The sequence below is a fragment of the Brachyistius frenatus genome, unplaced genomic scaffold, assembly GCF_029030835.1.
Source record: "Brachyistius frenatus isolate BFR_SWC_R1_liver_20210118 unplaced genomic scaffold, ASM2903083v1 Contig_21, whole genome shotgun sequence".
Classification (NCBI taxonomy): domain Eukaryota; kingdom Metazoa; phylum Chordata; class Actinopteri; family Embiotocidae; genus Brachyistius; species Brachyistius frenatus.
Genome location: NW_027210620.1, coordinates 1,863,253 through 1,876,359, shown reverse-complemented (window position 1 = coordinate 1,876,359; position 13,107 = coordinate 1,863,253). Strand labels below are relative to the sequence as shown.

General features: G+C 38.2%; 2 protein-coding genes and 1 long non-coding RNA gene across 7 annotated transcripts in view; 2 read left to right on the top strand and 1 right to left on the bottom strand.

Annotated features, from left to right (window-relative positions):
- The window catches only part of tmem108 (transmembrane protein 108), a 49,532-nt gene extending 46,629 nt beyond the window's left edge, over nucleotides 1-2,903 (top strand). For all 4 annotated transcript variants that reach the window (XM_069696522.1, XM_069696520.1, XM_069696523.1 and 1 more), the window contains exon 5: nucleotides 462-2,903. In XM_069696522.1, the coding sequence (XP_069552623.1) occupies nucleotides 462-578 (117 nt within the window). In that variant the 3' untranslated portion in view covers nucleotides 579-2,903. The remainder of the gene's footprint in view (nucleotides 1-461) is intronic.
- A 2,892-nt stretch (nucleotides 2,904-5,795) lies between these two features.
- Nucleotides 5,796-10,827, top strand: cdv3 (carnitine deficiency-associated gene expressed in ventricle 3). Of its 2 annotated transcripts, none has more exons than XM_069696557.1 (5): nucleotides 5,796-6,312; nucleotides 7,138-7,214; nucleotides 8,269-8,405; nucleotides 8,784-8,946; nucleotides 9,022-10,827. In XM_069696557.1, exons 1-5 carry the CDS (start codon nucleotides 6,091-6,093, stop codon nucleotides 9,146-9,148), a joined length of 726 nt encoding a protein of 241 aa, XP_069552658.1. In that variant the 5' UTR covers nucleotides 5,796-6,090; the 3' UTR covers nucleotides 9,149-10,827. The 2 variants fall into 2 exon arrangements, with proteins under 2 accessions (XP_069552658.1, XP_069552659.1); XM_069696558.1 differs by having other exon boundaries at nucleotides 5,798-6,312; nucleotides 7,141-7,214.
- A 263-nt stretch (nucleotides 10,828-11,090) lies between these two features.
- On the bottom strand, nucleotides 11,091-13,102 carry LOC138619798 (uncharacterized). The gene is made up of 4 exons (XR_011310837.1): nucleotides 13,024-13,102; nucleotides 12,159-12,203; nucleotides 11,422-11,508; nucleotides 11,091-11,254 (listed from the first exon to the last, which is right to left on the bottom strand). It is a non-coding gene; the product is annotated as an uncharacterized lncRNA (long non-coding RNA).
- Nucleotides 13,103-13,107: the final 5 nt, after the last annotated feature.

Genomic DNA, 13,107 nt, shown 5'->3' with positions numbered 1-13,107 from the left:
AATTACCTCACTCCTGCTGTAAAGCAAATCATTTTGTTTTTCACACCTCCCTCCTTTCAGCACCACCTCATTACTGCTGACTCACCATCAACAACCACTTCTACATCACCACCCCCCCTTTTACATTAAGTCCCTCTGCTGCTTTCTTCTGACTCATCTCTTCCCTTTTTGTTTCTCCACTCATGAAGCTTTTACATCTTGCCCTCCACCTCCCTTTGTATCGCTGCTCATCTGGCTTCATCACATATCTTTGTTCACCATCTCCTTTAAAAGCTCTGGGATGCAGCAAACCCTGTATTTTATTCTGTGCGCTCCCACGCTAAACCGTCTGCTCATAGAGTGGCTTAGATACAGTAGACTGCAGCGTGAGCCCTGAAGCGTGAATCATGAATTACAGCAATTGTTTAACACTTAAGCATCTGCACTAATTTCTTTCTGTGTGCTTGTGTGTGCTTTTGCAGGAGCATGACACCTGTCTACCCCCTAATGGAGACTACAGCGGCAGCAGCGTGGTCTTGGTTAACCCTTTCTGCCAGGAGACCCTCTTCATCAACAGAGACAAAGCTTCTGCCATATAGAAACAGAAAAAAGAGAGGCACTGTTGGATGGTCGTCCTCTTCTGTTGTTGTCTATTTTATATATGTGGTAAATATTCAGAGACTTTGACTTTATACTGTATATTACAAACACAAAGAGCAACCTGAGAGAGGAGTGATGTAAACAAAACAGACCATATTTACTATGAGGATGCACCTGCATATTTTTCTGATGTACATTTTCTACAAAAGGCTTAATTGTGATAAAAGGTTTTTATTGTCTTTATAAAATACAGAGTATATGTGGTTTTGTTTCATGGCAGTGGCTTCATGGTGAGCACACTGTGGATGTTGCCACATGAAAATCTGCTTTAGAGAGAGAAAAATGTGCTATGAAAGCTGTACTTTACTGATTTTATTATTTGTTTTCAAATCAATCCCAAAATACTTAGCCTGTTGAACTTGAATATAGCACCTACATATTTAGGGGGAGAAACAGATGTGTGGAAAAATACTGTTATTTAAAATCAGGACCTGTATTTATCAAACCTCTAAGAAATATACATGAGTATGCTCTGAAAAGCCAATTAAGGAGTAAAAGGTTAACTAAAAAAGTAATTAACTGGAAGCAAAGACAGACATTTAAGGACCTTACCTCAACTCTTAAATGATCATTTGATGAATCACCTGTATGCTCACAGAAGAAACAACCAATCAGAGACTCAGTTCATTCTTTGACAGAAATCTTATTTTACTCAGTGATGTTATTCTGTCAAAATGTATGCTATAATTTTTTTTTTTTTGGGGAAATGTTTATTAAGTTTTAAAACAATTAAACTGTAAAATGAAGAGCAATCCAATATACTCAAAACATGATGCATTTTCAAATATCTTCTAGATACCAGAATTGTGCAAAATTAAACATAAAATATAAACATTATTGGATAAAGTGTTCAAATCTTGTACTTTAGTAAAAGTACCTTTATAGTAAAGTTAAAATATTTCATTACCAGTTAAAATCCTCCATGAAAAATCCCACTTAAGGAAAAGTTTTCACAGCAAAACATAGTTAAGCTATTAAAGTCCTGGTTTGATCCCTCTGGCTTATAAATTACATATGACATCATTAGATTATTAATATTGAAGCATTAGATTGTCAGAAGCATGTTACTGTTGGTAGTTAAATTGAGCCACTTTCTAACCAGTTTTATATCCAGGGACAGAAAATAAATGTGAGAAGTCGTCAGATTATTACTGGGAGAGGAAAGAAGAAAAAGCAAAGTTCTGATCTTTGATTTTTATTTTTTTTGGAGAGATATCAGGTCATTTAAACATATAAATCCCTATATGTTGGAGCTGTAAACAACTAATAGATATCTATAATGTGACCCTGACTACATTTTGATTTTTGTAAGTCATCAGAAGATGCTGAAAACCGCAGATTAATCTTTAACGATGTGTTGTGTGTTTTACTTTAAAAGCTTGTTATATCATCCATCGTGTCAAATCTTCATCTTAAAAGTAACTAAAGCTGTTAAATATATATAGTGGAGTAGAAAGTACAATATTTCTCTCTTAAATGTAGTAAAGTTGAAGTATAGAATAGTATCAAATGGAAATACTCAAGTAAAGTACATGTACCTTTAAATTGTAATAAAGTTTTAGTACTTAAGTAAATGTACTTAGTTACGTTCCACCACTGGTTATAAATAAGGATTAAATTAATGGAAATTGGATGAAATCGAAAAAATTATGAAATGTAACCAAACTGGAGAGGAAAAGAAAAACTGCTGCAGGTAGATAAGGTACATTTGACAAATCCTACATGTACTAAAGTAAGTTTAGTTCCTCTTTGACAAGTGCAATAAAAGAAAAATGCCGAAAGAAGAAAAACTGTAGTGTAACATCCTGTTAAATATATATATCACCCCTGGATCTCGCTGAAATTATTCATGCTGCATTTTTAGGTCAAACAATATTTGAAAAAGACTTTAAGTGTGATGTGAATTTGATTAGGAGCATAAGTGAGTGAATATTATCTTTCAGCAGTTTGATAAATACCGGCCGACATTTTATTGGTCAATTGGAGCAGTTTATCTGGAGTCCGAATGTCCAACAAGTTGTGAGCGACACTCATCTCTCAATCAAAAGGAGCTGACTTAAAATGGCTTCCCCCCCCTCATGTGTCACCAGCTTCTCTGAAGAGGGACCACATAGATGTCTTAATTCCTTCTTTTGGCCCTTTATATATCAGTATGTGTGCGTGAATGTCCCTTTTGCGCATGTAGGTACACTGTGAAAGTGTGCACTGAGGTTTGTGTGTGTGAGCAGATGAGTGGAGATGCCCCCCTTCCACCCCAAACCAAATATCACGATTCCTTTAAGTCTAAGAAAACTTTGTTTCAGTTTCAGCTCAGTTTGATCTGATTCTCTGTGTGCGTCTGTTTCTGTGTGTCTGTCTGTTTGTCACTTGTCTGTATCGTGGAGTGGCTACTGGTTAGTGTGAGAAAGAATTTCCCACTGCTGTCGGAAACAATTAGACCGACCTTGCTAAGTGTCTCCCTCCATCAACAACGTGTTTGTCCGTCAATGCAAACTGTGTTTGTTGAAGTGTTGGATGATTGTGAATAAGTTGCTGGACCACATCATCATATGTGTTTGAGGCTGTCAGAAATCCTGACCAATAAAAACACTGAGACAAATAATGAATATTTACTGTGAGCACATACAGAGGCGGTTTAACTCAAGTGCGTCTGAATATTTTGTTTCATTAATGAACCTGTGGTCCTTCTGTCATCTGTTTTTACTTTGAATTGCTGCCGTTTTATTCAATAATCAATGCTGCCTGCCTCTATCGTCGCTAAAGATTTTCTGCATTATGAGATGTTGTTCTGAAGTCACTGAGTCAGAAGGTGATGCTGAATAACACAGTTAAACATATTGATGTTTCCTGCATCGGATGCTCACAGCTGGGCTTGTTGTTTTGCACGCTCAAAAAGTGGATATTTTACAAAACGTTCAGTGGCACGGTGGAGCAGTGTTCAACATTATGTATTTTTTGTACTGTAGTATACACTGTACTTTTTACTGCTGAGCAATAAAATAAAAAAAAAAAAAGACTTGGATTACTCTCTTTGGCTGATTAATTCTGTTGAAAACTGGATTTAGTCAGCAGACATTTTCTCACATGTCGAGCATTAGAGCTACTTTACAGCATGCGCGAGTCAGATATCATACCTACTGGTTTAGCAGAGCAGTGTAACCGGTACTGCCGACCACAGCACATCTATTGATGAAGCGAGTTGGAATGTTTCTCTTTGTGCACCAGGGCTGCGTCGGTCAAGTGACCTCTGGCTCTGGGAATCTGACGTCAGTTCAATAATCTGTTTACAAGCCTGCTTTGCTGCAGCGGAAAGGCTTAATTTGATGTGAGCATTATTTACAGATTTGTAGGCCTGTTCAAATCTGATAAAACATGATCATTAAAAAGTTTTCTTTGCTTTTTTTTTCGTATATCTTTCTAAATGTTTATAAATAAAATGAGTGGGCACATGTTTGGCTAGTTTAGTCCAAATATACTTTAATGAGGGTGTACTGCAGGAATGTGAGGTTTCAGCTATTAAAATTCTGATGGAAGTTTTATTCAGTCAGATTAAGAAGTTTAAATTGCCCAACTCGTGTTTTAAACACATTATTGGGAGTTTCTGATTTACCCTCCTTTCAAAACAACACACGTGTTTTTTTCCTGTAGCTGAACTGTAATGTTACTTTAAGTATTTTGCCAGGAAACAATGATTAAAGGGAGAAACGACAAGAAAAGTTACCTGTAACCCAAATTTACAATATTAAACATGAAAGCAACTGTTGAAGTCAAAAGGACAAGTTATAAAGTTATAAAATTACATACAACATTCATGAATTAGTATCTCATAATTTTAAGTATTTGTGGATGTGCAAGCTGGTAACGGTTTTAATTGCTTGTTTTATAGACTGTTGAGTTGAATAGTTGTATTTTTTTTAACTCTTTGCTAAAGGCAATAAAGCATGTTTTGTATCTATAAATTTACATTTATGTATATGATAAGATGTTTCATAAAGAACTCAGTGGTGCACTGTAATTAAGTACATTCACTCAAGTAATGTACGTAATTACAAATTCAATGTACTTGTACTTTACTGAGTATTTTATGCAGATTCATACTTCTACTTCTTTTTTAAAACACACTTGAATTTGCTGGAACATGCATTGTTGAGCTTGAGACTTTAGAGATATGTGGTCCTTACAGAACAGAAACGATATAAACATATGATAGTCTTAAGGAATATGATACTTTACTGAAGTGTAGATTAAACTAACCAATAAAGTAGTTAAAATGAGCGCAACTGTAAATAACTACGGCACTAAAATGCACATTAATTCAACAGTAACATTAAACCAAAAACATATCACAGTAAAACACTGACAGGGAGCATTTACTGCACAGTGTGTACTTTTACTTTTAAAAAGCTACTTTATGTACATTTTGCTGATGATACTTGCATACTTTTACTTAAGAAAGGTTTTAAATCCGGGACCTTAACTTGTAGTGGAGTGTTTTCACAGTGGGGTATTAGAGACCTACTTTTACTGTAGCACAGGACCTGAATATTTCTGTCACCACCGCAGAATCTACACTTTACACAAAGGTGGAAGGAATACTCACATCCTTTACTCAAGTGAAAATAGCATACAACAATGAAAATATAGCCCAGTCAACTACTAAGCAGAATTTGCGTCTTCAAAATCTTACTTAAGTTAAAGTACATTAGTAGTAGGCCTACTTACAGTATCAAAAATAAAAGTATTCATTGTTAGGCAAAATGGCTCGGATTAAAGTGTTATATTTATCGTATATAAATTAATGGAATATTACTTCATCGATGCAATTTCAACCCATGATACTATTGAAGCATCAAATTTGAGTATATTAATATTAATTAACTGATCATATAGTTTAGGCGGCCTGTAAATGTTGATCTGAAAAGTAACTAAAGCTTTCAAATAAAGTAGCATTAAAATATAAATACTACAGTAAAGTACAAGTAGCCTACCTCTAAATTATACTTAATCGCTTGAGTAAATGTAAAAACGACATTTTGCTTTAACTTTTTTTTTTTTTTAATTTTGCAATGAGTTTGAAAGAATTATTTAAAAAAGACAAGGTAACGTGACTCTATAGTTCCCACGTCATGTGACATCCGGTTCAGAGTCGAAGTGTTTCCGGGTGACGGTACAGATTTGTCAAATAGCCCGTGCATGGCATGGTTGACAGGATAGCTAGCGATTCAGACAGGGGCACCCGGGTGGACATTTTTTTTTTTTAAATCAGCTCGTAACAGAAGTTACGCTGTCAGAGTAAAGAAGCAACTCCGTCTCTCGTTGTCGTTTCCCCCCCCCCACCCCCGCCGGTTGTCCTCGCCCTCCGAAAGTGAGCGGAATTTCACGTTTGTCATTGCTTCGGGGTTAAAAAAAAAAAAAAAAAAAAAAACGGCAGTTAACGTTGCTCTTTTGAAAATGGCGGATCTACCACCGGAGAAGAGCCTGGACGACTTCTTCGCCAAGCGGGATAAAAAGAAGAAGAAAGAGAAGGGGAAAGGGAAGGAGGCCGCCGCCGCCGCCGCCGCTGCCGCCGCCGCCGCCGGCGCCGGCGGGCCCACGTCGGCCGCGGTGAAAAAGACGAAGAGGGAAAAGGACAAATCGACTAAAAACGAGAACCAGGACGCCCAGGTCATGAAGGTAAAACCACCGCGGAACTTTCTGCCTCGTTTTGGCGTCTTTTTTTCTCCCCCCCCCTCTCTCTCCCCTCCAGGAACCGGCATGTCTTTTTAAAATAAATAAATAAAACAGCCGGTTGCGTTTAATAACGGATGGGTGGACACGGAGGGGTGAGGACAGGAGGGGGGGACAGGGAGGGGGAGGGAAACGCCGGTTGGCCGCCAGCATATGGTTTCCACTGACACATTTTTTTTTTTTTTTTTGCCACGACACGCGTTTTTTTTTTTTGGTGTGGGGGGAGGAGAAGGGGGAGAAGGGGGGGTTTGCTTCTCTTACAACGTTAAACTCACGAAGACGATGCGTTCAAAGCCTCCGTTTGATCTATAATACGAGACGTAAACACTCGAGATACGCGTGTGTTTTCTGTCAAAACCACACCAAAAAAAAAAAAACCCTCGTCTTCCCCTTCGCTGGTGTATAATCGTGGCTCTGCAGCAAGGCCGGGCCGCCATTTGTCACGAGTTTTTACAGGATTAACAGCTTCTTCTTCTTTTTTTTTTTAAAGGCTTGCGAGGTGATATTATTATATGATATCTGTCGGGTAGATTAAATAATGTGTCACTTTTGAGTCTTCCTGATTTTTTTTTTTTTTTTAAATGTTGGGGCCTGTGAAACCATTTCTGAGATTGGCCACAGTAAGGAAGGCTTTTTTTTCTTCTTCTTCTTCTTCTTCCTCCCATAAGAGCTTCACTTTACCAAAACAAAAAAACAAATCCCACTGATGACGCTTGATGGTTGTGAAATTTACCTTGTGTTGTACATCAAGTAATCTGTCCTTTCGCCAAGGAGGACGAGGAATGGAAAGAGTTTGAGCAGAAAGAAGTGGACTACAGCGGGCTTCGCCTCCAAGCTCTACAGATAAGGTGAGAGGAAAAACATCTTTGGTGGTTTCATTTGCATCTCCGGGGGGGGGATATAATTTGAACCTTGGCTTGTGCTTCTGCAGCATTTGCAAGGGATGAAACTCTCTGGCACTCACGCCTTGTATTTTTGTGTAGGTGCCATTGTCCTACACCTGAGGGGGGTGGGGGGGGGCAGTGGGTGAAAGTAACCCAAGTAAATATACTCAAGTACTGTGTTTTAAGTACAATTTTGAGGTACTTTTACCAAACCTGAATATTTTCATTTGTGGCGACTTTTTTTTAAATTTTCACTCCACTAAATTTCAGAGGGAAATATTGAACCTTTTTATTCCACAAAATTCATCTGACAAATTTGATTTACATTGAGATGAAGATTTTGACACGGTGGGTAATGTAGCAAGATTTTAAAATACAACACATTGATTATTTAGATTAAATCAGTGATTTTCAGCTTGTTCGTCTTCTGGCGTCTTACAAACAGCAGCGTGTAATCAGGGTCACATTTCAGATGTCCATAAATTGTTAACAACCACTAAATAGGGATTTTTTTTTTTTTTTTTCCCCTCTAAATTTCTCAAATGGTTTCATTTCACTAAATGATCCAATAGCTCATCCCCCCCCCCCCCAAAAAAAAATCAAATTTTCTTATTTCCTCTCCCAGTAATCATCTGACGACCCCTCAGATTTGATCCAGATACATTTAAGCAACACTGAATGATGTGTTGTATGATTGCTGACACAGTTAATGTAAATGCTCAGAAGGAGACAAACAAGAAGATTTGTTCCATCGATACCTTAAATTGAGGAGAAAACAACACTCTTTTGGGAAATTTGGTTGATTTCTGATTGTACGACTGCCTTGATGTAAAATCAGAAGGGAAATTTAAGGGAAAATGTGAGAAATTTACTCGCAAAACACAGAAGCTCCTGACTTTCCTACCACTTAACTGAATAACCCTGAAGGTCAGCTATAATGAATATAAAGGTTTTCTGTCTGTCTGGGGGAACCAGTGCAGCTCGGCATATGTTCACCTGCCAATCTGGTTGTTTGCAGTGATGAGAAGGAGGAAGAGGAGTATGAGAAGGAGGAGGTGGGGGAGGATGGAGAGATCATTCTGGTTAGTGGAGACAAAGTGTCCGGACCCTGGAACAAGTCTGGTGCTGCTCCTCCTCCTGCTGCTGCACCCGAGGGTGAGTGAACCAACTTCAGCACTCTTGGTTTTGTTATCTAAACTTCTTTTTTTTATCACTAGAGTCGGGAAATAAAAGGACAGCGAGTGTGCTTGAGCTAAATATGTTGGAATTTGTGTCAAATTAAAAACAATTGGGTTAATTATAGCACTGATTCTAAACAATACTCTTTATGGTTCACCTCAGTCATTTAAACTGAGTTTTTATATGTTACGCACCTACTTAATAGGGGTGTTTTAGACTTGTGTGGATGCATGAAGAGCACTTTAAGGTTGATTTACAATATTTGAATGTATTTTATTATAAAACAATCAGCCGAAATCAGTTTTAACAAATTACAAATGCTTTTCTTGTCTAATTGATATTCTTTTGCTACAGAGGAAGTAGAGGTACCTGAGGCGAAGCCTTCCGGTGTATATCGTCCTCCAGGAGCCCGACTGTCCACCACCAAACGAGTCCACACCCAGGGTCCTCCTGAGATCTATAGTGACGCACAGTTCCCCTCTCTACTGGCCACCGCCAAGCATGTTGAGACGCGCAAGTAAGTCAAGCTCAAGAGAGAATGGCTTCCTTCATCTGATATGTTTGACTGATGTGACGTATGTTTGTGTTTCAGGGACAGAGAAATGGAGAAGACCTTTGAGGTGGTGAAACACAGGAACCGTGGCAGAGAGGAGACCGGTGGCGCTTCCATGCAGCAATTGCAGCTCGACAACCAGTACGCCATCCTGGGGGACAAGTAGAGCCGCTTCCCTCCGTCCCCTGGCCCCTCAGCACGGTCCTGCCCAGCCCCTTGAAGGAAGCTGAACTCCAGCAGTGTGGACTGCAGTCCTGACCGAGCTCACGCTGCCACCATCACCACACTGGTTGCTCACACAAACACACAGCCCAATAGATCCCCAAACACAACAGTACCACTGCAGCACATACGGTGACACTCCCTTTAAATAGATCACTAACACACTCAACATACATTTGCTTGGCAGAACTGAAGGGACTGCATCTGAAGGGGCTGACAAAAAAAAAAAAGAGGGAATAAATGAAACGGAATTAGCAAAATACACCCAAACGTACGACACTGCAGCTGCAACAAAAGGCGACGTAGTCGTCCTTTGTGGATTGTACTCGGAGCAGCACTTGTGTGGTGCAACTTCTCTTTGGACTTCAACTTGCTTCGATAAAGCCACAGAAGATCGAAGATGACTTTAGGCAAGATGATTTTACAAACTTCTGTGAAAATATATTTTTTTGCAAGATCGTTATAACCCAATCGCACATGGTTATTTTGAGGTGGGTTTTTGAGTTGCGTTTGGGGCTTCAGGAGCGGGGATACTACCTCCTCAGAATAGCTGGTGGTGACAATGTGGACTGAACATCTTTGGTTTTTTTTTTTTTTTTTTTCCCCCGCTGTGGTGGTGAAGGGGCAAACATCAACCCCTCCTCCCCCTCCCCCCCCCCCCACATACAAGATGGCCATCAGGCTCTTTTATGTAGAAACTTTGAAGCTTTGTTTTTTTCATTCATGATGATGATGATGATGATGATGACACTCTTGCCAAGATCTATGGACAAGAAGCGATAGGTTGTGGTCCTCACTTAGAATTTCTATAAAAAGTGGCCTTACTGATAGAGAGAGAAACCGCATTGTCATCTGAAGAGAACTCTGCTTGTTGTGTCCCGGGCTGTTGCCTGCCTCTTGATCTCACCACTTTGTGGAGAAAAAAAAAAAAAGAAAACAACAACAACAACAAAAAAACATGCAAAAGAAACAAAACTTTTCTGTTCAAGAATGTAGTGCTGTTGTAGTTTGCCTGATGATTACAACTACTAACTGTCTTTCATATCCACTGTTTCATTACGCTGCCCTTTCTTTTCCTCTTTAAACATCAGAAAAGGAGTAATTGAAATGTGTTTCTTGACACCAGGTAGCCACAAATATCAGTGTCAAGAAAATGATGGGAAACTACTTTAAATGCATCTTTTTTGAGGTTGTTTGGCCTGAGTTCGCAACTTTTATAATTTGCTGTAAAGTGGTACGTTTCAACGACTTTTCTCAGTTTTTTTTTTTTTTTTTGTAATCAAGGCTTTTCCTCACTGGTAATCTTACCGTCTCAGCTCTCATTGAAGCTGTGTAGAACAGGCAGCTTGTGCATAACTTAATTTACAGCAGCTACTCATCTGTATGCACACTGCCATCAAACCAACAGAGTCCTATCCACTGACAAAACAGTGGTATGCCCAGTTAAAAATCAAATGGGTTTTTACTACAAGCATAGTGATGTTTAGACAGGTGACGAAGAACTGGATTTATGTTTGATGTTTGTCCTTTCCATAAAATAAGTCGCAGAGCATCGACCCTCGCTGGGACATTTGTGATGAAAAGAGAAGAGCCTAACCCAAAAAATAAAGTGGTCCTTGTGAATTTAGTCTTGTCTGAATCTTTAAAGTTGGAAATTTGGATTTATACAAAGTCTTTTTTTTTTTTTTTTTTTTTTTTTTTTACCCCCCGAGAAAAGCTATTGTCCATTTGTAAACTGAAGGCTTCTGTCAACCTGCTGTCCCTCCTGCAAATAACTTAATTCCTGTGGTTGTCTCATTTAGTCAAGAGTAGGTGTTTTTGACACATGGTGGATAAATTATCAGAAGTTCTTTAAGCGCTTAAAAGAAAGAGAAAAACATTTCAAATGACCTTTAACCAAGTATATTAACAAATAAACTAAGCTTTTCTCACATAACAGACTTTTAATGATTATTTAAAGACCGAAACACCACCAGAACAATAGTCTTCTGTTTCTGTCAGGATTCACGTGTTTGCGTCTGATGTGTCTCTTCTTTCATTTTGGCTTCCCCTGCAAAGATGAGAAGTTCACAGATCAAAATCAAATACTTGCAATTAATTGCCGCTTTCTCTCTCTCTGCCTCTTCTCTCGCTTTCTCTCTTTAATGTAGTTTTCAATTTTATTACAGATTAAATGCTATTTTAGTTTTTGTGGTAGCTGTTGTAATAGATTCTTACCTCGACCTCGCCTCCATAAGTTGGTGTAGTTCCAAAACCATGGTCATTTTCAAGATTGTTCCACCAACCGAAGTAGCTGGCATCGTCCTTTATTTGATATACATTAGATTATATTAATTACAGCACTTTATACTCCAAACCCTTCAATGTCTAAATAAGGTTAAACCATATGTATATATATATATATATATAGATTTAGCTTAAAACCTCATCCGTAGTTACGTCTTACTTGAGAAATAATATACACAATATGCATCTGTCTGCATTTACTCTCGCCGACCACACGGTGTCGCTGTCGTGAGTAATAAGTAACGAGAGCTCCTTCCGGTTGTAGAACTGCTTTCAAAGAGCGGGCTAACGCGCTTCACAGCTGCAAACGCATAAGTCTGCATAAAATGTTTTCAATGTAAGCCAGCTAAGCAACTTTATTTATGCAGCACTTCCCAAAACAAGTTATAAACTGTTTTATCAAGAAGCGTCAACACAAAATGTAACAATTAAACACCAAAGCCAAAGAAAAGAAATTTGAGTTTTAAGATTGAATACTGCCCTTTGGTTAAATTAGGTACAACCTGAATATATCAATATGCACTGATGCAAGCCACCTTAAAATCTTTATTTATCTTTTTAATGTTTGAAAAATTGGTGCCAATACTTTAAAAATGTAAACATGAAGGACCAGGCTTGTGTCTGAAGTTATTAAAAATATATTTTTCCTGATGTTTCTTGTCACCTACCGCCTGCTGTATATTTGCTGTAGGCAGCGCATCTCCGTAAAGCCCCTGAAATTGAAATAGATAACACTTCAAATTGAAACGTATACAACCCTGAACTTGAGTGTAACATTAGACGTTTGGACTATTTCATTTCATCAGTTTGTTTACCCCGTTGCTTGGCGGTCACTGACATCAGATATCAAACAAAACAGAAAAATAATCAATCAGGCTGCAGCTGACTCTTTGAAAAAAAAATGTTTTTTTTTTTTTTTTTTAAAAGGTACATTGAAGTCAAACTTGTGTCAAAATCTGGATTTAACCTGTCTGTTAGTTAAACATTAGTCCTACAATGTCAAAAATACAACACGGTAAATAAAATTGGATGGATTAATATAGAATTTATTTGGCTATAACTTGCAGCGCTAAGTAACACAAATAAAGTTACAGAGATCGTTGCAAATTAAGTACCAAAGTGAATTGTTTTCCTCAGCAGTTTAATTCAATTCAATTCAATTCAACTTTATTTTTATAGCGCCAAGTCACAACATAGGTTATTTCATGGCACTTAACACATTAACGTCCTTACAGCAAGACGTTACAATATTATACAGAGAAACCCAACAATTCAACAATTCCCACATAAACTAGGAGGGGAAAAAAAAACTCCTCTTTAAGGGAGAAAAACCTCCAACAGAGGGAAGGAAAAACTCCCTCTTAACAGGAAGAAACCTCCGACAGAACCAGGCTCAGAGGTTAGATATACATCGAAGTTAAACCCGGAAAGCTTTTAGATAGTAATAATTATGGTGTTAATTATTATTCATCAATTAAAAGTTGTTTCCTCTATAGTACATCGAGGAAGATCTTTATATGACACTTGTCTTACCGAAGCTACAACCATGAATCCGAGCAAACAGAGTAGTTTAAGGCCTCCCATCCTGTAATCAGTCTCCTGTCTGCTCATACACTT